Source organism: Camellia sinensis, chromosome 13 (assembly GCF_055761805.1).
Source record: "Camellia sinensis isolate YWXY chromosome 13, ASM5576180v1, whole genome shotgun sequence".
In the NCBI taxonomy this organism is placed as follows: Eukaryota; Viridiplantae; Streptophyta; class Magnoliopsida; order Ericales; family Theaceae; genus Camellia; species Camellia sinensis.
In genome coordinates, this window is record NC_138973.1 from 30,791,937 (window position 1) to 30,817,361 (window position 25,425).

The 25,425-nt window shown below is 34.8% G+C and overlaps 2 protein-coding genes across 6 annotated transcripts; one reads left to right on the forward strand and one right to left on the reverse strand.

Moving 5' to 3' along the window:
• Positions 1-485: 485 nt before the first annotated feature.
• On the forward strand, positions 486-22,497 carry LOC114294830 (WAT1-related protein At4g19185). 4 transcript variants are annotated; one of them, XM_028238998.2, is made up of 7 exons: positions 486-816; positions 16,012-16,074; positions 16,203-16,319; positions 16,500-16,785; positions 20,640-20,795; positions 21,778-21,929; positions 22,131-22,497. In XM_028238998.2, the coding sequence occupies exons 1-7, from the start codon at positions 617-619 to the stop codon at positions 22,333-22,335; spliced, it is 1,179 nt and encodes a 392-aa protein (XP_028094799.1). In that variant the 5' UTR covers positions 486-616; the 3' UTR covers positions 22,336-22,497. The 4 variants fall into 4 exon arrangements, with proteins under 4 accessions (XP_028094799.1, XP_028094812.1, XP_028094797.2 ...); XM_028238996.2 differs by lacking the exon at positions 486-816 and adding an exon at positions 5,651-6,049; XM_028239011.2 differs by lacking the exon at positions 16,203-16,319 and having other exon boundaries at positions 505-816.
• On the reverse strand, positions 22,433-24,757 carry LOC114294818 (Tetratricopeptide repeat (TPR)-like superfamily protein). 2 transcript variants are annotated; one of them, XM_028238987.2, is made up of 2 exons: positions 22,954-24,757; positions 22,433-22,745 (listed from the first exon to the last, which is right to left on the reverse strand). In XM_028238987.2, the coding sequence occupies exon 1, from the start codon at positions 24,677-24,679 to the stop codon at positions 23,342-23,344; it is 1,338 nt and encodes a 445-aa protein (XP_028094788.2). In that variant the 5' UTR covers positions 24,680-24,757; the 3' UTR covers positions 22,433-22,745; positions 22,954-23,341. The 2 variants fall into 2 exon arrangements, with proteins under 2 accessions (XP_028094788.2, XP_028094780.2); XM_028238979.2 differs by having other exon boundaries at positions 22,433-22,757.
• Between the last annotated feature and the right edge of the window lie 668 nt (positions 24,758-25,425).

Here is a 25,425-nt window from a genome sequence, read left to right on the forward strand (position 1 = left end):
GGTTGAAGTACCGTTTTCACCAATTTTTTATCAAATTTAAAGATGAAACATTTGATGAAAGATTGAATATGGAATTAAAAGCAAAAAAAAAACAAAAACAAAAAAAAAAACTAATAAAGTGGAGAGAAAATTATAAATTGATGAGACAGCTACAAAATAATTATATTACAAATAAAAAAAAAATTTAGTACAATCATGACACATGAAGAACGAAGAATTGTACCAAATACATGAATGCATTTAACCACCATTATTTTTTGCCACTAATTCATTGAAATGTAATTTTTTCTAAAATGAATGATAAAAGTAAAAAATTATTAGTTAATTTTGGGATATTACACAGTCATATTTTAAACCAATCACAAATTTTCATACCTCCTCGTATTCTTTAATTACCCAAAACAAAAAAAAAAAAAAACAAAAAAAAATATCATAAATCCAACTCTCTCTACAAATTAGAATACTGTGTAACACCAACCAATAGCTTGCGGATAAAAGCAGCCTCACTTACCATAGCCAAATCAATTCATCATCCTTTACATCATCACTCAGTTTTAGACTTACAAACATAGAGAGAGAGAGAGAGAGAGAGAGAGGGGTAAGTACGAGCAGCGTGATGGCGGCGATGGAGATTAATGGAGGCGGAGAAAAATGGAAAGCACACACAGCAATGGCAATGGTACAGGTCTCCTATGGAGGATACCATGTCATTACCAAAGTAGCTCTCAACGTTGGCGTCAATCAATTCGTCTTCTGCGTCTTCCGTGACATCCTTGCCCTCTCTATTCTCTCTCCTCTTGCCTTTTTTCGCGAAAGGTCAGCCCCCCCCCCCCCTCTCTCTCTCTCTCTCTCTCTCTCTCTCATGCTTTTCGATTCGTTTTCTTCTGCTAATTTTCCCCTAAAACGTGTTAATTTCTCGATATGTGATCAAATAGTTGGAAATAAATCAAAACCAAAATCTTAAGAATATAACAACAGACAAGACCAGACTCCTTTAAATTAAGCAGTTTTTTGTGATAAAATATATATATATATATATATATATGAATGTGATTAGGTGGTCTTCCATACACAAACAAAACAATCTGAGTTTAAAGGACCAATCATCTTTCAGCAATATCTTATTTGCATATATATATATATATATAAGGTGTTCTTCTGACTCTGCATTTTTATGGGGGAGCAAGAAGACTTCCCTACTTGTGAAGTGGCTAATTAAGCTCTATGTTTTTTGGTCAGAGATTGGGCTCTCTGTGTGTAAGCTTAAAAAAATTGAATCCCAGTTAGTTTGATTAGGACATCTCCCACGGTTCATAAAATCTTGCGATAGATTTGAAATTTGGTCGAAAAGTTATTTTTTTGGAGCTCCAATAGTTTTAACAAATTGATATCAAAATGAGAATGAAACAAAAAATTTATCAAAGTGAGAACAGGTTCCAGATTTTACTATTTTATTGTATTTTACCGTTGGAGGAGACCAACCGGTCAACCAGTCAAATGTCCGGCCGGTTGATCAACCAGTCGATCGGTTCTCTTTCAAATAGGTAGGTTCAAACAGGTCAAAAGGTTCAAACAGGTTAAAAAAATAAAAATAAAAAATCGATCCAGACTCTTCCCTTAATTCTGCATATATTTTGTTCGACAGGTTTTATGCTCACCGTTGGAGGAAGCCGTAACAAGTTGAGAAAACAACTTATTTTTTACTCAAATTTGATGAAAAAAGAAATGAACGGTGGGAGATGCTCTTATTATCAATGGATAGATTTGAGTTTTTTTTCACTTGTTTAAAAATAAAAAGAGAAAAGTAGATAAAGTAGGTAAAATGTCAGCAATGATTCATCCACTAATTTGGGAGCACTAATTTACCACTAATGAGATAGAAATTCAAAAAAAAAAAAAAAAAACACAGAAGAGCAAAACATTTTATCATGTGAAACTCACATCACTTTAAAATTATTAATACTGCTCTTTTTAGTGGTCTCACTTATTTTTACGTTAAATGTAGGTAGGATTAGACAAAAGACAAATGGGATTTGAATTTTTGTGATGTTGAATATTCTTCCACTAACCCAGACCAAAACGATAGCTCTGGACTATACGTGGAGTTGAAAATAGTGTTGAATTTTCATCTTCAGCTTATTTGAAATGATCTAAATAAATATATTTTTTAATTTTTTATAAAATATAATTTGAGTATGAATTAGATTTAAAGTAATATGATAAAGATATGATGTGACTTAAATAAGATGATGTGATTTAAATAGGATAATAATTTTTTGACTTTTTAACTTTTTGAAGTTATGGCAAACAAGACCTCAATCTCTTAGGCTTCACATGGAATAAATTATTTTAATAATTTTTTGATTTTTTAATTAAAATATAAGATGTTATTTTTTAAGTTCTAAACTAAAAGGGTGAGTTGCGTTATATATCCAATTCAAACAAACGGCCCTAAGGTTCGTTTGGGAAATAGGTTAGTTTTTTAATTTTTTGACTTTACTATTTTGTCATAGAGCTAAAAAGTCTAGTTGTCTCGTTTGGAAAGAATTTTTTTTTTACTTTTTTGACTTTTTGTGAGAGAAATAATGTACTCCCTCCGTCCCAAAATATTAGTCCCTTATTCTATTTTTCATTGTCCCAAAATATTAATCCCTCTTCACAAATCAAGTACAAAAATAATATAAATTTCTTATTTTGCCATTCTTTTAAATTAATAAACAATATAAAAAGTACAATTATGACATTGATATTTTCAAAAAATGTACTATCAAAAGGATAATTTTGGAAAATCAACTTTTTTTCAAATGCAATAATTGTATTACCAAAAAAAGTTAAATTTCTCAAAATGGACCATTATTTTGAAACAGAGGGAGTAATAATTATAGGTTAAATGTGTTGTATTATTTTATTAGATTAAAAAATTTATTTTATTTTTTTATGAGTAAAATAACTCCAAACCCAACTCAATCCATCGTCCCAATGGAAGCCCAATTGTTTTAGCTGCATCTTACAATAAAGCTCATGCTGGGCTTTGCAATTTAACGGGACTTTAGGCAGCTACGAATGGTTCATGAATGTAAAAAGTGATTTGAAAAGTAAAAAATTTTAAAAAAAAAGTAAAATGTGAATCTAATATAAGTATGTTTCACCTACATTTCATATGTATTTTTCCTTTTATTTTTCTTTTTCAAATCTTTCTCCAAATTTATTAACCAAACACAATCTTGAAAAATTTAGAGAACTAGTTTAAGAAAATTTTGATTTAAAAAATCGGTTAACTCATAAAAAAATGTTGGAAATTTTAAAAAAAAATTCAATGCTTTTTACATTCATAATAATATAAGATACATACCAACATAGTATATGCATGAAATTTTACATCAAACAACTATGAAATGATAAAAGGTCTTGTTATAAGTGTGTGTCATTAAGGCACATGTTAAGATTAAATTAATTGTATTTTTTGTATTGCACTTAATTTTATATACAACCCTTTTAAAAATGAAAAACAAGAATAAGTGAAAGAGTGTATATATATATATATAGGAAAATGCTTTGTAGCACTAAAAAAAAGTCCCCCTAATCCCCCTAATTTCCTTTTTGAGAAACTGTTTTTTTTTTTTTTTTTCTGTCTTTTTTTTTTTTTTTTTTACTAAAAAGGGAAATTGTGGGGATTCGGGGGACCCCCATTCGGGGGACCAAGCACTGCCCATATATATATTTATATAGATAAATAATATTAAAAATTATATATGGACACGGTGGGCTAGAATTTAGAAACCTATATTTTAGGTGCAGCCTAAAAATTAAACAACTCCAAAATGCTTGGTTAGAGTTTTTTAAAAACTCTTTCCAGGAATTTATACTTTCTTATTTTTCGTATTTTTTTATTTTTACTAAATTTTTTAATATTTTAAGTAATTTTTTTTTACTTTTTAGACATACCTAACATAAATATACCTAAAAAGTAAAAAATTTATGAAAGAAACTTTTAAAAAATTCACTAAATACCAAAAATATATATTAAAAAAAGTACGAGAAATCAGTACATTTTTTTATATTTTTATGTATTTATTAATTTTTAAAAATATTTTTTTACAATTTTTTTACTTTTTAGATACATCTAATTAAGGTGCATCTAAAAAAGTAAAAAAAAATGTTTAAAATTTTAAAGATATTCACTAGAAACAAAAAAACACGAAAATAAAAAAACTCAATTGTCAAAAAATTTAATCCAAAAAACTCAAACCAAACAGACTTTGCTTCCAAAATTTTTTTTTTCAGAATTTTATATATATAAATAATATCAAAAATTATATATGGGTGAGGTGGGCTAGAATTTAGAAACCTAAATTTCAAGTGCGGTCTAAAAATTAAACAACTTCCCAAAAAAAAAAAAAAATCCATTTTGGTTCTAAAGGCCAAAATTTTAGGTTTCAGATTTATATATGTATATAAATAATATTAAAAATTATATATGGGCGAGGTGGGTTAGAATTTAGAAACTAAATTTCAAGTCCAGCCTAAAAATTAAACACCTCCAAAAAATACTAATCTAGTTTGGTTCTATTGGCCAAAATTTTATGTTTTAGAATTTATATATATTTATGGGCAATGCTACATCCCCCTAAAATAACCCCCCCTAATCCCCCTAATTTCCATATCAAGTAAAAAAAAAAAAAAAAAAAAGAAAACAGTTGCCCAAAATGGAAATTAGGGGGATTAGGGGGTTATTTTAGGGCTCCAAATCATTTTCCTATATTTATATAGATAAATAATATTAAAAATTATATATGGGCGAGGTGTGCTAGAATTTAGAAACCTAAATTTCAAGCCCAACATAAAAATTAAACAATTCAAAAAAAAACTAATCGAGTTTGGTTCTATAGGCCAAAATGTTTACGTTTCTACAAAAAATTTCATAATTTTTTTTTTTTTGAAAGAAAGAAAATTAGTTTGATAAAAATAAATATAAAAAATATAATGTAAAATTTTTAAAAATTATTTTCGGTCTCCCATAAGATAAAATTATATAAAAATGATAGGTATTTTTTTTAAATTTCTTTCACAAAACTAATTTTTAATTTTTTAGACAATCAATCCAAACATGGACAATCCTTAAGCCTTGAGAAAATTAGGTTTGGCTGGTTAGAGGGCAAGCCAATAGGCCAAAGCCCACTTGTACAAATTAATAAATCTTATAAATTTTTTATTTTTCTTACTAACAAATATATCATGCAATAATGATATTTTAGAATTTGAAATAGTACTTACTACAATAGTATAATTGATGTTTGTAAAATTTATAGGTTTATATAGCATTAGTCATATCAAAACTCAAAATTACAAAATCACCCTCTTAGGAAAAAAAAAAAAAAAAAAAAAAAGATTCCTCCCTCTTTTTTTATCTGCGATATCAAAAAAGTAGATTAGTTTGACAAGACTTGTTTGTATAATCTAGTCCCACTTTATTATTTTTAACTCTCCGTTTGTTTTTTATTTTTGTTTTTAAAATATTCTCTACCTACCAAGCAAATGCACACAATCTCTCCCATATCCGACCTTCACAGCTTTTGATTCGCTCCCTTTTTTTCCGTTGTCGAACGTGAAAGGCTACCAAATAATAAAATGTTAAACATGCACATCGAAAGCCGGGTACCCAATAATACAATATTATTTTTCATTAAAATCACAATAAATTTCAATTTTAAAATACTAAACAACCAAATTCAGCATCCCCTGCATCATGGCTCAACTCAATTTATGCAAATATAGAGAGTAGTTACACATATTAGAGTGAGAGAGAAATAAAGGGGTGTATAAACCACCGTGTGATGGCGGCGCCGGAGAGTGGTGGAAGCAGAGGCAGAGGCGGAGGAGGAATATGGAAAGCACACGCAGCAATGGGAATAGTACAGTTTTCAATAGCAGGATACAATGTGGTCACAAAAGTAGCTCTCAACGTTGGCGTCAATCGATTAGTCTTCTGCTCCTACCGCGACATCCTAGCTTTTTCTATTCTCTCTCCTCTTGCCTTTTTTCGTGAAAGGTCAGTCCCTCTCCTCAAACAAATAAATTCTACACGAATTGTAAAAAAAAGGGTAAAAATATAGTCGCATTTTGGAAAAATCATCAATTTTCTCGTTAGTGTGATTTGGATAAATAAGATGTGCTTCAAGCTAAAAGTCATACATGTCATAGCTATCATCTTTACCGTCACTGCTGCTCAAACTCCATCGTTTTTGTTGTTGCTATCGTGAACGTCGGTGACCAGATCTCAAGAGCATCACAACGGTTAACGAAAAAGGTTAAGATAAAAAAAAAAAAAAAAAAAAGAAGGAATCATTAGGGTGTTAAAAATTTAAAAATTTATGAAGGATATAAGGGGAAAAACAAGCTTTATCATAATTGAAGAGAAACTCTCAAACCCCTCTTCTTATGTATAAAAAATCCAGATCTATACTATGAAAGTATTTTTGAAGCTCACCCAAAAAATATTATAAAGTCATTGGAGAGCGTTGAAAATCTCTAAATAGAAGCTTTCATATCCCTTCCTAGGTTTTGCTTTTGTACAACTTGAATGCTAAGAAGCTCAACTCAAACAATTTTACCATGAACACAAATGATTTTTACAGAATCAAATACAGATTTGAGACAAATATAAACAAACTAACAAAAATGCCTTTAGTATAGGGAATTAAAGTGTAATTGACCCTTTTTAATTTCCAAATTCTTTTCTCTATTTTTTAATACACTTTTAATTATGAATTATACAAAAATCTTAAAATACCTGTATCTCAAAGTATGGTCAAATAATTAAAATTGCATCTTAAAAAAATAAAATAAAATAAAAATGAGAAACTTACATCTAAACCCACTACAAATGTCAGTGTGATTATCAGACCCACCATCCCACCATACCCATGTTTTGACACAATGCCATAATGACTCCACTAGGCCACTGTTACAATTATTATTTATTATTTTTTAAAGATGGCCCAGCATTCTTTGCTTTAAATATATTTTTAGTCCTTAAATATCTGTATTTTACAGCGTATTAGTTTTAACATTTCAGTTATATTAATTTTATCTACAAGTATTACATATATGTTAAAGTAGTTCTCATGATTTATACGGTTAATATTCACCATGTTTGTTTTCAGTTTTTTGAAAATATTTTTTAAAAAATTATACTTTCTTATTTTTAATATTTTTTTGCTTTTATTGATTTTTTTTAATATTTTAAACAATTTTTTTTAAAATTTTTAGACACACCTAACATAAATACACTTAAAAAGTATAATTTTCGTGAATTTTTTTAAATACCGAAAATATCGTATTTTTGTTTATTTATTAATTTTTTAAAATATTTTTTCAAAAATATTTTACTTTTTAGATATATCTAAGGTGCATCTAAAAAAAATAAAAATATGCTTAAAATTTTAAAAATATTCACTACAAACAAAAAAATATGTAAAATAAAAAAATTTAATTTTCAGAAAACTAAAACCAAACACACTAATTGATTGAACTTATCTACCAACTCAGAAGAAAAAAAATAAAAAATAAAAAACAGAATTTATTTAGAGTTTTGAATCAAAGGTGAAGATTTATTTGTGAAATGACTCCACAACAAAAAGATTAAACCTACACCATAGATCTGGATTCTTTTCTAATTTCATATATTGTTTGGTATTTATTATCATAATCATAAGTATTTTTTGAATAAAAAATCACATCTTAGCAAAAAATAAAAATTAAGTTCTTAATAATTTGACTTAACAATACAAATTACATATTATGTTAAAATGGAGGGACTACTGATATATATTTTTTTAATCTTAAAGGACCTGAGTGTGATTTATCCAAATTAAAAGCAGAAGAAAAAATAATTTTTAAAAATAGTTGACGAATTAATTTCAATCAAAGCATATTAATGAGAGAAACAGTAATAACAGAAACAAAGATTATATGTGAATTCCAATTGTATGGGCACAACTTACATTTATTTTTAGCTATATGCTTCTCGCTAAAATCCAAGATCAAAACGCACCCCAAACCAAAAACACATTAAACAAAGAAATAATAATAAATTGGAGGGATTTTTATTGGTAAGTCTAATTTAGAAGTGTTTTAATCCAAGAAATTCATGAAGGAATTTTTTAACCCATTTAGTCCTATGTATGTATAATTTTATTCCATAAAGTCTATTTTCTTGATTTACACTATTTTCTTGGACACTTATGCCCTTATATTTAATTTTAATACCCTTATAAATATTTTTTCAACGATTAGCAATTTAATGATGTGAACATTCATATTTTAAAATTCACATTTGTAGGAATGTAAATTGGCCCGTGGGCGGCCCGAAACCCGCCCGCGAGCCAGGGCGGGCCGGCCCGTTGACAATGTGAATATTCACATTGACATATTAAAATTCACATTAATAGGAGTGTAAAATTGGCCCCCATCACGTGGCGGCGCGAAACCCGCCCGCGGCCCATGGGCGGCCCGGGGCGGGCCCGGTCCGACCCGTTGACAATGTGAATATTCACATTAACATGTTAACATTCACATTGATAAGAGTATAAAATTGGACCGCGGCCAATGGGCTACCAAAAGCCCGCCCGTAGCCCGGGGCGGGCCCGGCCCGGCCCGCTGACAATGTGAATATTCACATTGACATATTAACATTCACATTGATAGGAGTGTAAAATTAACCCGCGCCTCGTAGCTGCCCAAAACCCGCCCACGGCCCGTGGGCGGGCCCGGCCTCTTGACAATGTGAATGTTCACATTGACATGTTAACATTCACATTGATAAGAGTATAAAACTAGACAGCAGCCCAGGGCGGGCCCGACTCGGCCCGGCCCGGCCCGTTGACAATGTGAATATTCACATTAACATATTAACATTCACATTAATAGGAGTGTAAAATTGGCCCCCGTCCCGTGGCAGCGCGAAACCCGCTTGTAGCCCATGGGCGGCTCGGGGCGGGCCCGGTCCGGCCCGTTGACAATTTGAATATTCACATTGACATGTTAACATTCACATTGATAAGAGTATAAAATTGGCCCGCGGCCCATGGACGGCCAAAAGCCCGCCTGCGGCCCGTTGACAATGTGAATATTCATATTGACATGTTAACATTCACATTAATAAGAGTGTAAAATTGGCCCGCAGCTCGTGGGCGGCCCGCAGCCCGTGGGCGGCCCGAAGCCCGACCGCAGCCCGAGGCAGGCTTGGCCCGACCCGTGACAATGTGAATATTCACATTGACATGTTAACATGCACATTGATAGGAGTGTAAAATTAGCCCACGCCCCGTGGCTGCCCGAAACCCGTCCACGGCCCGTGGGCGGCCCGGGGCGGGCCCGACCCGACCTGTTGACAATCTGAATATTCACATTGACATGTTAACATTCACATTGATAAGAGTGTACAATTGGCCTGTGACCCGTGGGCAGCCCGAAGCCCGACCTCGGGCCAGGGCGGGCCCGGCCCGTTGGCAATGTGAATATTCACATTGACATGTTAACATTCACATTGATAAGAGTGTAAAATTGGCCCGCAGCCCGAGGCGGGCTTGGCCCGACCCGTGACAATGTGAATATTCACATTGACATGTTAACATTAACATTGATAGGAGTGTAAAACTTGTCTGCTGCCCGAAGCTCACCCGTGGCCCGGGGTAGGCCCGGACCCAAACCCGGGCCACCCCGGGCCGTCTACGGGCTTCGGGCCGTCCATAGGACGCGAGTCAATTTTACACTCTTATCAATGTGAATGTTAACATGTCAATATGAATATTCACATTGTCAACAGGCCGGGCCGGGCTCGCCTCGGGCCGTCCACGGGCCGTGGGCGTGTTTCGGGCAGCCACGGGACACGGGCTAATGTTACACTCTTATCAATGTGAATGTTAACATGTCAATGTGAATATTTATGTTGTCAACGGGCCGGGCCCGCGTCGGCCAGGGGCCGGGCCCGCTTCGGGCTGCCCACGGGTCACGGGCTAATTTTACACTCTTATCAATGTTAATGTTAATATGTCAATGTGAATATTCACATTGTCAACGAGCCGGGTCGGGCCCGCCCTGGGTAGCGGGCGGGCTTCGGGCCGCCCACGGGCCACGGGCCAATTTTACACTCCTATCAATGTGAATGTTAATATGTCAATGTGAATATTCACATTGTCAACGGGCCGGACCGGGCTCGCCCTGAGCTGCCCATGGAACACGAGTCAATTTTACGCTCTTATCAATGTGAATGTTAATATGTCAATGTGAATATTCACATTGTCAACAGGCCGAGCCGGGCCCGCTCCGAGCCGCCCACGGGCCGTGGGCTAGTTTTGGGCAGCCACGTGGCGCAGGCTAATTTTACACTTCTATCAATGTGAATGTTAACATGTCAATGTGAATATTCAAATTGTAAACGGGCCGGGCCCGCCCCGACCCGAGCCCGGGCTTCAGGCTGCCCACAAGTCATGGGCCAATTTTACACTCTTGTCAATGTTAATGTTAATGTTAATGTTAATGTTAATATGTCAATGTGAATATTCATATTGTGAACGGGTTGGCCCGGGCCCGCCCCGGGCGACGGGCTGGTTTCGGGCCGCCCACGGGCCGCAGGCCAATTTTACACTCCTATCAATGTTAATGTTAACTTATCAATGTGAATATTCATATTATCAATGGGCCGGGTCGGGCCTATTTTTTTGGCTTGTGGGCCGGCCCAGCCCGACTCGAATTTTTCCGGGCACCCACGAGGATCAACATGAGCCGGGCCCCTACACTTTGACGATATAAACATTTATATTGACAGTGTGAACATTCACATTAAGGGTATTTTGGTAATTATGCCAACCATAAGACTTATTGAAACATAAGAAAATAATGTGAACTAAATGGAACATAAGTAGATGAAAAGGGTATTTTGGTCTTCTTATTTCAAATTGGACCTAATGAAATAGTCAAAAAGAATATGGGTTGGATGGAATAAAGCTCTTAGAAAATGGATTTATCAAAAAAGCTCCCTAAATTGAAAGAGCCGTCTAGAATTCCAAGTTTGGGGACCCGTTTCAGGACCAAAATTTAAAATTATGGAAGCAGAACCTCCAAATCCAGCAATTGCTTAGAGTATCTCCAACGGTTTATTATTTTTTTTACTAAATTTGAGTAAAAAATAGTTGATTTTCTCAATCTGATATAGCTGAAACGGTGCATCAAAAAGGAAGGGTCATCCGATGGGTCGATCGGCCGGTCGACCAGCAAGGCTAAATTTTTTTTTTTTTAAACCTGTTTGAACCCTTTGGATCTTGTTTGAACCTATCTATTTGAAAGGGAATCGGTCGATCAGTAGGTCAACCGGCCAGAGATCCGGTTGGTTGACCGGTTGGCCCACCCCAACGTTATAGCACAGTGAAATATTGAAATCGCGAGCTTGTTCTCAGTTTGATGAAAATTTTGTTCTGTTCTCATTTTGATATCAATTTGGTGAAACCATTGGAGACACAAACAGTGGCTTTTCATCAAATTTCAAATCTGATGCTGGGTTATATATATATATATATACTAGTGGGTGGCACACACGATGTGTGTGCAATTTAAATAAGTAGGAATAAAAAAAATAATAATGAAATTAATATTATAATGTGTACTTAGCTTAAGTGGTATGAGTCCTCGTACTTAAACCCATGGTCATGGGTTCAAGCCTTGTCCATCTCTTTGTTTAACTTTTTTTTAAAAAATAAAAAATACTGCCACATGGCATGAGGAGAGTAAAGCTTCAGGACACCATAAGAGGTGTTCACTTTATAATAGTATAGATATATATAAAAGAGAAGTGAGTTGGCTTTTTAATTTTTTGGTTTTTCTGATTATTTTAGCTTGGGATTAAAAAGTTTGGTCTGGGAAAAACTTTTGATTTTTTTGACTTTTTGATTTTTTTTAGAAAAAGAAGGTAATGATTATGGGTTAGATGTGATGTTTTGTTTTATTAAGCTAAAAAGTTTATTTTATTTTTTATTTTTATTTTTATTTATTTATTTATTTATTATTATTATTATTATTTTATTTTTTTTGGACTATTTTAGCCAAAGAGAGCCACAGAACCTTCTTCCCAAACATATCCTATGGCCCTGTTTGTTTCACTGGATATAAAATGGAGAATATAATATGATGTGAGATTTAGTCATGATATATAATGAATATGATATATGTATTGGATAATATATCCCCTAATTCATGTTTGTTGACATGATATATAAGATTGGATATATATTATCCATATTCGTTTTACAAAATATATTGTGGGATATAAACAAGTAATTTTCAAGATTGCCCTCATAATATTATATTATATTAAATTAAATTAAATAATAGTATATTATATTAAATTCAAAATTTATATTATATTATATTATATTATATTATATTAAATTCAATAATATTATATTATATTAAATTCAATTCAATAATATTATATTATATTAAATTCAAAATTTGTATTAAATTATATTATATTAAATTAAATAATATAATATAATATTATATTAAATTCAAAATTTGTATTAAATTATATTATATTATATTAAATTAAATTCAATAATATTAAATTAAATTCAATAATTGTATTATATTAAATTCAAAAAATATATTAAATTATATTATGTTAGATAGACCAAAGGGTAAATTGGACTTTTTAAATCATATTCCAACCAAGGGGATATGATATAATGGGGAGCTTCTATTTGCACACACCCATTACACTCCATACACATCTTTTTCAATAAAGAATTGGTTCAGAAGTAGCTTTCCGAAAATAAACAATTGGTTCAGAAGTAGACTTCCGAATTTTTATCATTTTTTCGACATTCAACTTCCGAATGTGTTTATTTGATGTCCATAATAGTAATTTCACTTGAAAAAAAATTATAATAAAAATAATTTTTATGAAGTGTGTGCAAAGAGGGGAAGGGGGATGTGTAAATAGAAGCTCCCGATATAATGGGGTAATTCTATTTCCACCTCACAAATTCTTTTTGGTCATGTTTGATTTACAAGATTAATAGTGAAGTATTAATAATTCTATTAAATTAGTGTGGTATTCACTATCCAATTGGATTAATATCTATTAGATTAATAATCCCACCCCTACCCCATTACTAATAATCTTACAAATTTGTTGGATTAATTATCCATTGGATTAATAATACTAAACCAAAGTGTTAAAACAAATATAGGATAATTGGGCCCACAGATTAATAATCTCAATCCCATGTTCTAATCCACCTAATCAAACATGCCCTTAGTATACACCATTTACTCAGTAGACACCAAACACAATTTTGACTTTCTTATTTTTGCTTAATGCAAACTATCAATTTTCAAAAATTCCAAAAATATCCCCATCTTCCTCAACCCAACCTATCCCAACCCTAACCCTAACATCTCCCTACTGCTGGCGTCGCCCCTGCAAACCCTTTTTCGCTGTCGTCTCTCTCTAGTTAAGGTCATCCCCCTCTCCATCTTCCACTCCCAGCTCCTCCTCAATTTCTCACTCCATGGATCCCGCATTGCAGCCACCCACAACCCTTACCCCCATCGTCCATTTTTTCCCCTCTGTTTCAATCCCTAGCCTTTTCTTTTTCTTCTCCTCTTCAAACCCTAGATTTGGAAACATAAATCAATCTTTATGGCCCCGTTTGGTGTAGCTGTTAAAATAGCTTATAGATTATAGCTTAACAGATTATAGATTATGACTTTAATCAGAAGTTGTTAATCTGTTTGGTGTAGCTGTTGGATTATAGATTTAAGTTGCTGAGTAGTGTTTGTTAAATAAGCTGTGAAATAGCTTTTTCAATTAATTTTTATTTTTTGTTTGTCTACATTTCTCATAAAAAATAATAATAATAATCTACAGTTCATTTGAGTTTTTTTCTATTTTTAAAAAAATAAAAAATAAAAAAATTTAAGAGTATAACCATAAATTAACATGTCCACAGCAGAAGCTGATAATCAGAAGCAAGGGGTGAGCAGCTTCTCAGAATCAGCTTTTTTGAGTTAAAATAAGCTGTTAGAATCAGAAACTGTTTGAAATAAGTTTAACCAAACAGTCCAAAATAACTTTTTCAAAGCTAAAAGCCATAAGTTGGCTCTGAAAAGCTGAAACAAACACCCCATATGTCTCTCTCTCTCTCTCGGATTGAAAGGTTGAAGAGTTGGGTCGCGCTGTGGAGTGAATCTGGAGGATAGGTCGCGATGGAAGGTTGTAGCGTCAGTGGTGGAGCGAGTTGCAATGGTGGCTGGGGGGTGCAGTGCCGGAATTGGAGAAGAAGAAGAAGAAGAAAAAGAAGAAGAGAAGAAGGTGGTGGTGCTCGCAGATGGTGGGTCGTCAGGGATGATCGCTGAAGTGACGGTTGAGTGACAGGTTGGAACGGAGACGACAACAGCGGCGATGTGACGAGGCTGGGAAGGTGACGACGGCGATGGTCTGGTTCACCGGCGACTGGAGAGGAAAGAGGTGGTTGGTGTGTAGTAGATTTAGGGTTTTGTCCTAAATGGTAATTTACTTAAGGGTAAAATTGTGATTCTAAAAAAATTCATTAAGTGTGTGAAGTAAGGAAACTTAGTATGTGGAAATAGAATTTCCCGATATAATGGGGGTGGTGGTATTGTATATCCTCCACTTTTGGGGATATACAATCCCATGAGATATTATATCCTCTTTGAAAAAAAATTGCAAACATGGGATATGTAGATCCCACAGGATATAACATCCAATCCCACCATTTATATCTCGGAATCAAACAGGGCCATATAGATTTAGATTTAGATATAGATATAGATAGAGAAAGAGAAGTGTGAATTATCGATGGATAAGATGATAGCGGCAAGGGATGTCGAAGGAGGAGAAGCATGGAAGGCGCATGCGGCAATGGTGGTGTTGCAGCTGGGCTACGGAGGGTACCATCCATGTGATCACCAAAGTCGCTCTCAATGTCGGTGTCAACCAGCTGCTCGTCTTCTGTGTCTTTCACGATCTCCTCGCCCTCGCCGTCCTCCGTGAAAAGTCAGTCTCTCTCTCTCACTCTCAGTATCCTTTGCATAAATCTATGAAACAGTATTTTGTGGAACAAGTACAAATTCAGGCGTTCTTTGGATTTGTGAATGGATTTTTTTTTTTTTTTTTGTTTGGACAAAGATAGCATTAGTACGCTACTCCATCAGCTTGAATATTGGACCTCCCGCTCACCATACCCTACGGTGTGGCTAGTGAAAGGATTTGTGGATGGATTTAGATTCATAGCTTATTGGTGATGTTCTGATAAAGAAATTTGATGTTGAGATTTCATTTCCTTGTACATGAGGAAATTTTAATGCTGAATCCCCAATTGTTAACCGTAGAGAGATAGGTAATTTCATTATTTATATTTTGAATTCTGAAATAGTTCACCAAAATATGTACTACACGCATGTGAATTTAAAAGTGTTTATTTCATCAATGATAAATAGTGTTTCTCCTTTTATTCTCACACACGTGCCTATTTAAGTTATTAGATAGGTGATGATGTTCGAACACAGAATCTATTGTCTACACTATATCATGTTGGATTGTCCAGGTCACAAACTTCAACACACTTGAATCTAAAATTTCTGAGGGAATTCTTTGTTTGTAGTTCAGTTTTCGGTACTATTCTGCTTGCCATTATCTTAATCCAATCGACAAAAATACACGCGGAGGTGAATTGGGTCCATGTTTTTTATTTGTTTCCTGGCTGCAGTGTTACTCTAAAGCTTGTATGGTTTTCCTGTTATTGACAATGCAATCAATATAGCTGCTTAACCAACATTTGTGGATACCAGCTATATACTGCAGTTCTTTGTCCGTCTGTATATTCAGTTGTAGAGATGAACCCAACAACTTATTTGTTCTTTTATATTATATTTAATGAATGAATATATACAGTACAGCTTGTTCAACAGTTTCTTGTTTCATGCTTGCAGAAGAGTTAGACCACCTATGACTAAAGAACTCCTCATGTCATTCTTCTTGCTTGGATTGACTGGGTAAGTTAAAAAATCTCCTCAACTTCTTAGGTAGAGTTTGCTAGATACTATATATTAAGGGTCTGATAGAATTAACATAATACTAATCAATCTGTGCGGTTATGTCTCACTTTTTAATATTGAAATAGGGTATTTGGCAACCAGCTATTGTTTCTTCTCGGTCTTAGTTACACAAATCCAACATATGCTGCAGCCATACAACCTGCTATCCCTGTCTTTACATTCATATTGGCTGTTATGATGGGGTTAGTTTGATCACTTCCTATTCTTGCCTGAATTATGTGATCCTTGCTTCTATCTTCTATCTTTCTATATATGTACACATATATGCACATATTCGTCTATATGGTATGTATATTTTTGTTAACTAATTTCTTACATTGCTATTGCTTCTTCAATATGATTTGCAAATCTTGTTCATGCAGTACAGAAACAGTGAATTTGCTCAGAACTGAAGGTCAGGCAAAGGTTGGAGGTACACTCGTTTGTGTTTTTGGTGCCTTATTGATGGTTTTGTTTCGAGGTCCGTCCTTGATTGGGTATACGGAGTCAGAATTTGCAGCAAATAGTGAAATAATTATCAAGGGTCAACCTGAACCTGCTGTATGGTTGATGTCTAGTTTTTTGAAGTTTGGGCTTGATCAGTGGCACCTAGGTGTGTTGTGCTTAATAGGGAACTGTGTGTGCATGGCGGCTTATATAGCCATTCAGGTATTTGATAATTTATCTCATTTTATAGATTTTGAGTGTCTATTATATTACATTGATGAAAATGGTAAGGTAAATTGAAAATGGATACGAAATTTCATAATCAAACTAAACCAAACCAAGCCTTAAGTCTCATCAAATGGGATCGGCTACATGAATCCTTCTTCTCCACGCGGCCCTATCAAAGGCCATTTCATTAGTCAAATTAAGTAGATTCATATATCTATTTATAACGCTAGTCAACGTTAATCTAGGCCTATCCCGTCCCCTAACACTTCTGTCTACCATTACAGCATCGCATCTCTTCACTACTGCCTCTGTTGGTCTTCGTTTAATATGATCAAACCATTTCAAACGATTCTCTCTCAACTTATCTTCTATCGGTGCTACTCCTACCCATTCCCGAATACACTCATTCCTAATCCTGTCTTGTCTAGTTTTACCACATATCCACCTTAGCATCCTCATCTCAGTCACACTCATCTTATCTACATATTGTTTCTTGGTTGCCCAACACTCCGTCCCATACAACATAGCTGGTCTAATAGCCGTTCTATAAAACTTACCTTTTAGTCTAGTGGGTATTCGTTTATCGCACAATACCCCAGACGCACTTCTCCACTTACACCATCCCGCCTTAATCCTATGGGCCACATCTGCATCAATCTCTCCCGCTGTTGTGATAATCGACCCTAAATAACAAAAATGTTCACTCTTAGGCAGTTCTTGGTTCTCAATCTTCATTTCTCTTTTGCTTTCATTGTTACTGTTACTAAATTTACACTCCATGTGCTCTGTCTTAGTTCTGCTTATCCGGAATCCTTTAGATTCAAGAGCTTTTCTCCAAATCTCCAACTTTGTGTTAACTTCTTCTCTAGTCTCATCCACTAACACAATATCGTCTGCAAAAAGCATACACCATGGCACGTCATCCTGAATATTTATCGTCAACTCGTCCATAACTAAAGCAAAAAGATAAGGACTTAACGTAGATCCTTTGTGTAACCCTACAGTGATAGGAAATTCATTTGTCTCTCCAGCTGGCGATCTAATAGTGGTCACCACCCCTTCATACATGTCCCCAATCACGTCAATATAGCCTTTTGTCACCCCTTTCTTCTCTAACACCCACCATATTATATCTCAGGACACTCTGTCATATGCTTTCTCAAGGTCGATAAACACCATATGAATGTCTCTTTTCTTTTCTTTATACTTTTTTATTACTCTTCTCAAAAGATAGATCGCTTCCATTGTTGATCTACCAGGCATAAACCCAAATTGATTCTCTGACACCTCTGTTATATCTCGCAATCAGCGTTCCATCACCCTCTCCCACACTTTCATTATATGACACATTAGCTTGATTTCTCTATAGTTGTTACAATTCTGGACATCACCTTTATTCTTATAGATTGGCACTAAAATACTCTTCCTCCACTCATCTGGCATGTTCCTAGTCAACAAAATTTTGCTAAACAACCTAGTCAACCAAGCAACTCCCTTTTTACCCAAACACTTCCAAGCTTCAATAGGGATATCATCGGGTCCTAAAGCCTTATTTGATTTCATCTTCTTAAGTGCAATCTCCACTTCAAAGTTCCTAATCCTGCGATAGAACCTATAGTCTTGGTTTATCGTATTACTGGCTATTTCTTTCCCTATTGTCGTACTTCCATGTTTCTTATTTAACAGTTTCTCAAAATAATTCTTCCATCTTTCATTAATCTCATCATCCTTCACCAATACCTTAGAATCATCACTCTTGATGCACTTTACTTGATTAAAATCTCTTGTTTTCCTCTCCCGTATCTTAGCAAGTTTGTATACCCTCTTCTCTCCCTCCTTACTATCTAGTCTAGTGTATAGGTCATCATAAGCTTTCAACTTAGTCTCTCTCACTACTTTCTTGACCTCCTTATTAGCCAATCTATAGCTCTTAAGGTTTTTCTCAGTTCTATTCTTCTGCCACTTTTTAAAGCACTTTTTTTTTGCCTTAACTACCGCTTGAACCTCTTCCCTCCACCACCAAGTTTCCCTAGAGCTGGGTCCCGTTCCTTTCGACTCTCCAAGCACTTCACTTGAGATTCTCCTCATACAATTGGCCATCGAATTCCACATAGTGTTAGCATCACCTTCTAAGTCCCAAGTACCTTCCTTATCCATTCGATTCTTAAATATTTCTAGTTTATCCCCTTTTAGGTCTCACCATCTCGTCCTACGACGCTCACCATCCTTCCTAGCTTGGTATTGCCTTCTAAAACATAAATTTAGTACCAAAATCCAATGTTGAGAGACCAGACTCTCTCTAGGAATTACCTTACAATCCTTGCATTTTAGGCAGTCCACTTTTCTCACTAAGAAGTAATCTATTGGCTCTTAACTAATCCACTCATAAAGGTTATCAAATGCTCCTCCCTCTTCTTATACATAGTATTGGCCACCACCAGGTCAGAAGCCAACGCAAAATCTAAGATTCTCTCTCCAGCCTCATTTCTGTCACCAAAACCATATCTACCATGCACCCTTTCATAACCTAGTTTATCTATGCCCACATGGATACGAAATTTCATATAATTTGAAAAAGCTCTAGGTAGACACATTGTTGGCTAAATATGCCATTGTTTCATACAACTTCCAACATGAGAAACAATGTGGTTCATCTTGCAATAAAATTTTGAGTGTGGTCAATTATGTGAATGAATCAAAAAAGGAATGTCCTTGAAAAAACTAGCACTCTGGTCGACTGCAATGAGCTCCTTCCATTTTGCTTGATGTTTATGCCACCTTTGAATAACACGTTCCTTTTCAAAACCAAATTTAGATTAAAGGAGGTGCCAAATGGGCAACACCCGTAGTACAAAAGTAAGACTATTTGAACAATAAAATATTCTAAAGGCAATATTGTCCACAGTGCACTGGAAATCTGTCTCCAGTTTCATATCTCATAAAGGCAATATTGTCCAACTCCAACTTTCTCTCCTTGCTGATTCGCCTGTCCTCTTTCATCTTCACTTGTCTTTTTCTTAGCATACACCTCTTGAATCTTTCCTAACAAAATATAGTCTTACATGCTCATAGATACTTCCTTGCTGTTTCATGGTTTTAGATATGAGCTGCTATAGCTTGATGTAAATAAGAAACAAATAGTTAGAATTATCTATTGCCAATTTGTCAGCTTTCTAATGCTTTTCTATTTGGTTTGTTTGGTATTAGTTTTTGGTGTAAGGTTTTCAAATTCTTTTTGTCCACTCACCCAAGTATGTGCATGGACCTTAAGATGCAGCTGGCAAAATTCTTTTAAATGCGTATGAGATGTCTTTTGAATACCTTTCTTTGGGGTTCCATTTGTTCGAGCAATGTTCTACCGAATAGTTTACTATTTGAAGTTCATAGTTTTACATATTTAGAAGGTTTTCCTCCATATACGTGTGCTTATAGCAAATTATTGTTTTCCAGTTTTATCTATGAACCATTATTTTAATATTTTTGTTTGCATCTTAAATTCATCTTTATTGCATTCATTTCTTTAATTGTGTTTTCTGAACAATAGACGGCTCAAACTTGTAATAGTTATTGCAACTGAAATTTTCCATAATCTGGATATTATGTAGTATGTGTGTGATTATTGCTAGTAAATGTGATTAAGAAACTTCTTTTTCCATGGGAAATCATACTTGCTTCTTCAATTTTGGAGAATGATGAATGAATATGTTGGAGTTATCTGTGGGAAAATATAACTGCTTCTTGAATTTTGGGGAGTGACGAATATTGTAGTAGTTATATGTGGGATTGATTAGCTTAGAGCTGAGGTTTATTATTGTGGGGTTTAACCTATTGCTGTCAAATAATTTCAGGCTCCAGTTCTTGCAAAGTATCCAGCTAGCCTATCAGTGACAGCATATTCATACTTCTTTGGTGCTGTACTTATGTTAGTGACAGCATTGTTTATGACCAATGAGTCAACAGACTGGAATTTGACCCAGTCTGAGATTTTAGCTGTGCTCTATGCTGTAAGTATCTCTCTGTCTGTTCTTTCTTTCTTTCTTTCTTTCTTTTCCTTTTTTTAGATAGGACTATATCTTTACGATAAATGTTATGTTTACCTTCAGTTAGCAGCTCTGCTAAACAATTTTATCACTGGGTTATTTTATGGTTATGATTTTGTCCGACACTGAGAGGTTGTGTTGTGGCTTGTTTATCATTTTTTTGGAGGTCAATTTTATGAAAAATAGCAATATAATCAAGTGAAAGAAACTACACTGAACTTACTATAGCAAACCTACCAAACTGATTCTCTTGGCTCAGTTTGGTTAGGATGAAAACGGTAGAAAGTGAAGGAAATGGAAAAAAAAAATAAATAAATAAATAATTCTGAGTTTGTTTAGCATGAAAATGGTTAAAGTTACAATAAAGTTAATTTTCTTATATAACTCATAATAACATGGTAACTAAGTTTCTAGTTTCTAGCAAAAAAACACATGAAAATACAAGAAAAGTTAAATTTGTCATAAAAGTAGTTTGTTGTGATTGGAATTCCTATTTTCTTGTAAAATTTTTATCTCAATCAAATTTATACAAGAAAATATATTTCATTTTCCTTTTCTTTTTCTTTCTTTTTTTTTAATTTTTTACTTCACTTTCTACCATTTTCACTTTCTATCATTTATTTCTTTCTAATCAAATGGAGCCTAAGCTCTGTCTGTTTAATCTTTAGGCCAGCCAAAACTCAAAGAACCTTACTTAGGGCCTGTGTGGTTGGTAGAAGTGTGGGTTGGGCACTTGATTCTCATTCCACCCGATTCTGGCTTGTTTACTAATAATGGGTTCCAGTGGATGTGTATATTTCCTTATTTTTTCAGTGACTTTTTTGTCCTGCGATTTTTACTGGACTAAACAGTTTCAAATAATTTTCAGTTGATTGAGCATTGAATCATGTTGAAAGGAAATATTAGATAAAAGATTTAAAGAGTATTGTTCGCGTATTTTCTTTAGGGAATTGTTGCATCTGCCTTTAACTATGGACTCTCGACATGGTCCAATAAGATCCTGGGACCTGCTTTGGTTGCTCTTTATAATCCACTTCAACCTTTTGCATCTGCCGTCCTCTCAAGGATTTTCCTCGGCAGCCCCATTTATTTGGGAAGGTTTGCTCTCAAAACTTTGGCTCCATTTATACCACTTCAATTCTTCTGTCTACTTTGCATGGATTTATTTTTTGTCGTCTCTAATCAAAAATATATTTTCTCACATCGATGTTCTACAATGAAATAGTCGCAACTATTGTCAAGAAATAATCTGGCCCTTTGGACTAACTCACCCTTTGTCTAATTTACACGTGGAAACAGCATTATAGGGGGATTTTTTATCGTGGCGGGGCTTTATTTGGTCACTTGGGCATCCTATAGGGAAAAACAGGCAGCTATGGTGATCGTACCTCACGATTCACAGCCCACCGATCTACTAATTGAGAGAGACTCATCGTTCAACAAGATTCAATACCAAGAAGGGCACATTTTCTCCAAGCCTTCTGTACCAAAGGTTGAGGATTGAACAAATATTTGGGGTATCAATTCCTCTCTGATAATCTGTTTGAGCTAAATGTAATATTATTCATCATAGCTTATGTTTTGTATGTCCCTTACAGATGTTAATACAAAAGGTATGTCTCTTACATTTTATTTAAAAAATAAATATATTAAAAGTGCTGGAAAACAACTGGCTCCAAACAAGATCCTCCTTATGCACAGGTGATCAAAAGAAAATGTACAAACACTAGATTGTATAGACAACTCTAATGATAAATTTCATGATGGCGAGTGATTCAAAAGTTTGCATAACATGAAATGGTACTGACTTAAAAGCAATGTGATCTCGTGAATGCATGAGATTACAACTTCTAAAGACTGGCATTGGCAACTCCTTCGCAATCTCTCCACACGATCAACAAGTATTTGTCTACCCTGAAATTATAGCTGTTGTTAAAAGAGAGAAATATTATTAGAGAATGAATATTTTAATTACAAAGAGTTGAATTATAAGTTCTTTAAAGTGAAAAAATGTAATTTCAAATACAGCTAGTGCAAATATACACCAGCAGCTATATATGTCACACAAGGGATAACGATAATCTTGGGCAGAAAGTGCATTAACAGAATGGATGGAGCCGACCTGAACATATCTGTAGCTTCACGCAAGCCAGTGTTACTATTGAATAATTTCCATACTTAGCCAAACACACAAATAGTGATCCACCGGTGTTTCCCAACTCCAGACCAGAAATCAAACTGCGAAATGGGAACATGAAATGTCACTGTATTTGTGTGCTCATGATGTCTTGAAGTCTGTCCTGGAACACAAAAGTTTGGTACTAGCAAGGAAAATGTCACTGTATTTGTGTGCTCATGATGTCTTGAAGTCTGTCCTGGAACACAAAAGTTTGGTACTAGCAAGGAAAGAAGTTCTATCCTCTCTATACTTTGTCGAATTGATATACAAAGATGAGAACTATATGCAAGTAAGGAGGCGTTAATCGATTCATGTACACAGTTCCATCTTTCTAGTTCTCAAGAAATCCACTCCCACAAGTACACCTGACTTCATTGAGCAATGATTCCTGAGGTTGCAAGCCAGATGATTTCATCGCGTAAACAATCTTGATGGCCTCAATGCAACATCCGTGCTGTATGTAACCCATGAGCATGGCATTCCAACACGCAGCATTTCTCTCCTCTCCATCCATCTCAAACACCACTCTTGCATGCTTTAGTAATCCACATTTCGCATACATGTCAACCAACCCACACTGCACAAAATCATTGGATTCCAATCCTAGTTTGATTGCATTGGCATGGACCTGCCGGCCACAAAGCCCATCATCCTTCATCTTCCCACACGCTCTCAGAACACTAGAAAACGTGAAACCGTTCTTCTTCACTCCTTCCCTTCCCATCTCCTTAAACACATTAAGAACCTCATCATATTGCTCTTCTCTACATTTATTAACAATTTTAGCCGTCCAAACCACAGTGTTCCGACAAGCCATATGATCGAAAACCGAGTCCACCCCTTCAAGACATCCGAATTTCCCATACAAGTTAATCAACGAGCTACTTAAAAACAAGTCCTTGGAATAACCAATCTTCGATAACCACCCATGAATTTGTCTCCCAAGTCCCAAATTCATTGTCTGAACACACGCCTTTAAAATGCACACAATGATCCAAGATTCGGGGAAACCAAGCATGTCAGCATTGATTTGATGGTATTGGAGACTGCATCGCATTTCTACGAACAAATTTATCACTTCTTCGTAGTTATCATTGTCCATGTAACCGGCAATCATTGCCGCCCAAGAATTACAATCCTTTGTGGGCATTTTGTCGAACACATGGCGGGCATTGTCGACGAGCCCGCACGAGACATACATCAACAGGATTCGGTTAAAGAACAGCAACCCAGGTCGGAGGCCGCTCCGGTTGATGTGGGCAATCAAATCAAGAGCTCCGGCGGGGTCCCGGGTGGTGATGCATTCTTTGAGGAGAGATGTGTAGATGTCTATGGGTATGGGAAGGCCGAGTCCATCCATCAAACGCAAAACGTCCGACGTTGTTGTGGTGGTGGTGGTGGTGCTCTTCCACTTTTTGGGTGGTGGCAGTGGCAGTGGCAGTGGCGGTGGCGGTAGGTGGTGATTGGGTCTGTGGAGAGGCAAGTGAATTTGTGTTGGGAAGATGGGTTTAGAATGGTTAGCTATGCTGATTGCTACGTTGAAGCAACCATGGTAAGAAGTATTGGATTTTGTGTAGTAGTTGTTCGAAGAAGGATTGGCGTAGCACAGAGCTTGGTATCCATGAGGTGATGCGAGTTCCATTAGTTTTAACTCGGTTGAGCATCTCATCGATTAGCTTAAAAAACTCCAGTTGAGAGAGAGAGAGAGAGGTTACTGTTGGAAATATATATATATATATATATAGATATATACTGTACAGATGGATTATAGTAAATCATAATAACAAATATTTTATTTTTAAATAATAAAAATTATGATTGGTATAACATTGCTAATTTTAAAAATAACATCATTGTGGATATATATATCCTATATAACCATTTTGTAAGAGTGAACTCGTGGTGTCTAATCTCCAATGTGGATCTAGAATGGCAAACAAGCAACTGAGAAATAAGTTTTGATCTTATCAAAAAAATAAAAAGGAGTGTGAATATAATGTGATGGCCATTGTGATCCAATCATTGACCATAAATTTTGTTGAAAATTGATATTACAGGGTTATGTGATTAATAGGGTTCCGTTTGGGATATTATTTGGGTTAAAATAGTCATATAGGATAAAATAAATTATTTTAGTCAATTAAGATAAAATTTCACATCTAATTTATAATCTTTTTTTTTTTTCTCACAAAAGTTAAAAAAACTAAAAAACATATTCCAAACGAGATTTTTTAACCCAGGCTAAAATAGTCATAAAATCAAAAAACCAACTTACATCCCAAACGAACCCTAAGACCAAGCAATCTGATATGTGTATTGTTATTACAGTACCGCTACATTCACCGAATTTGTTTAATCAAAATTCGTCCAAACGAGTTTCTTTCCGAAAAGAAACTCCCGTGCGCAAGTCTCTTT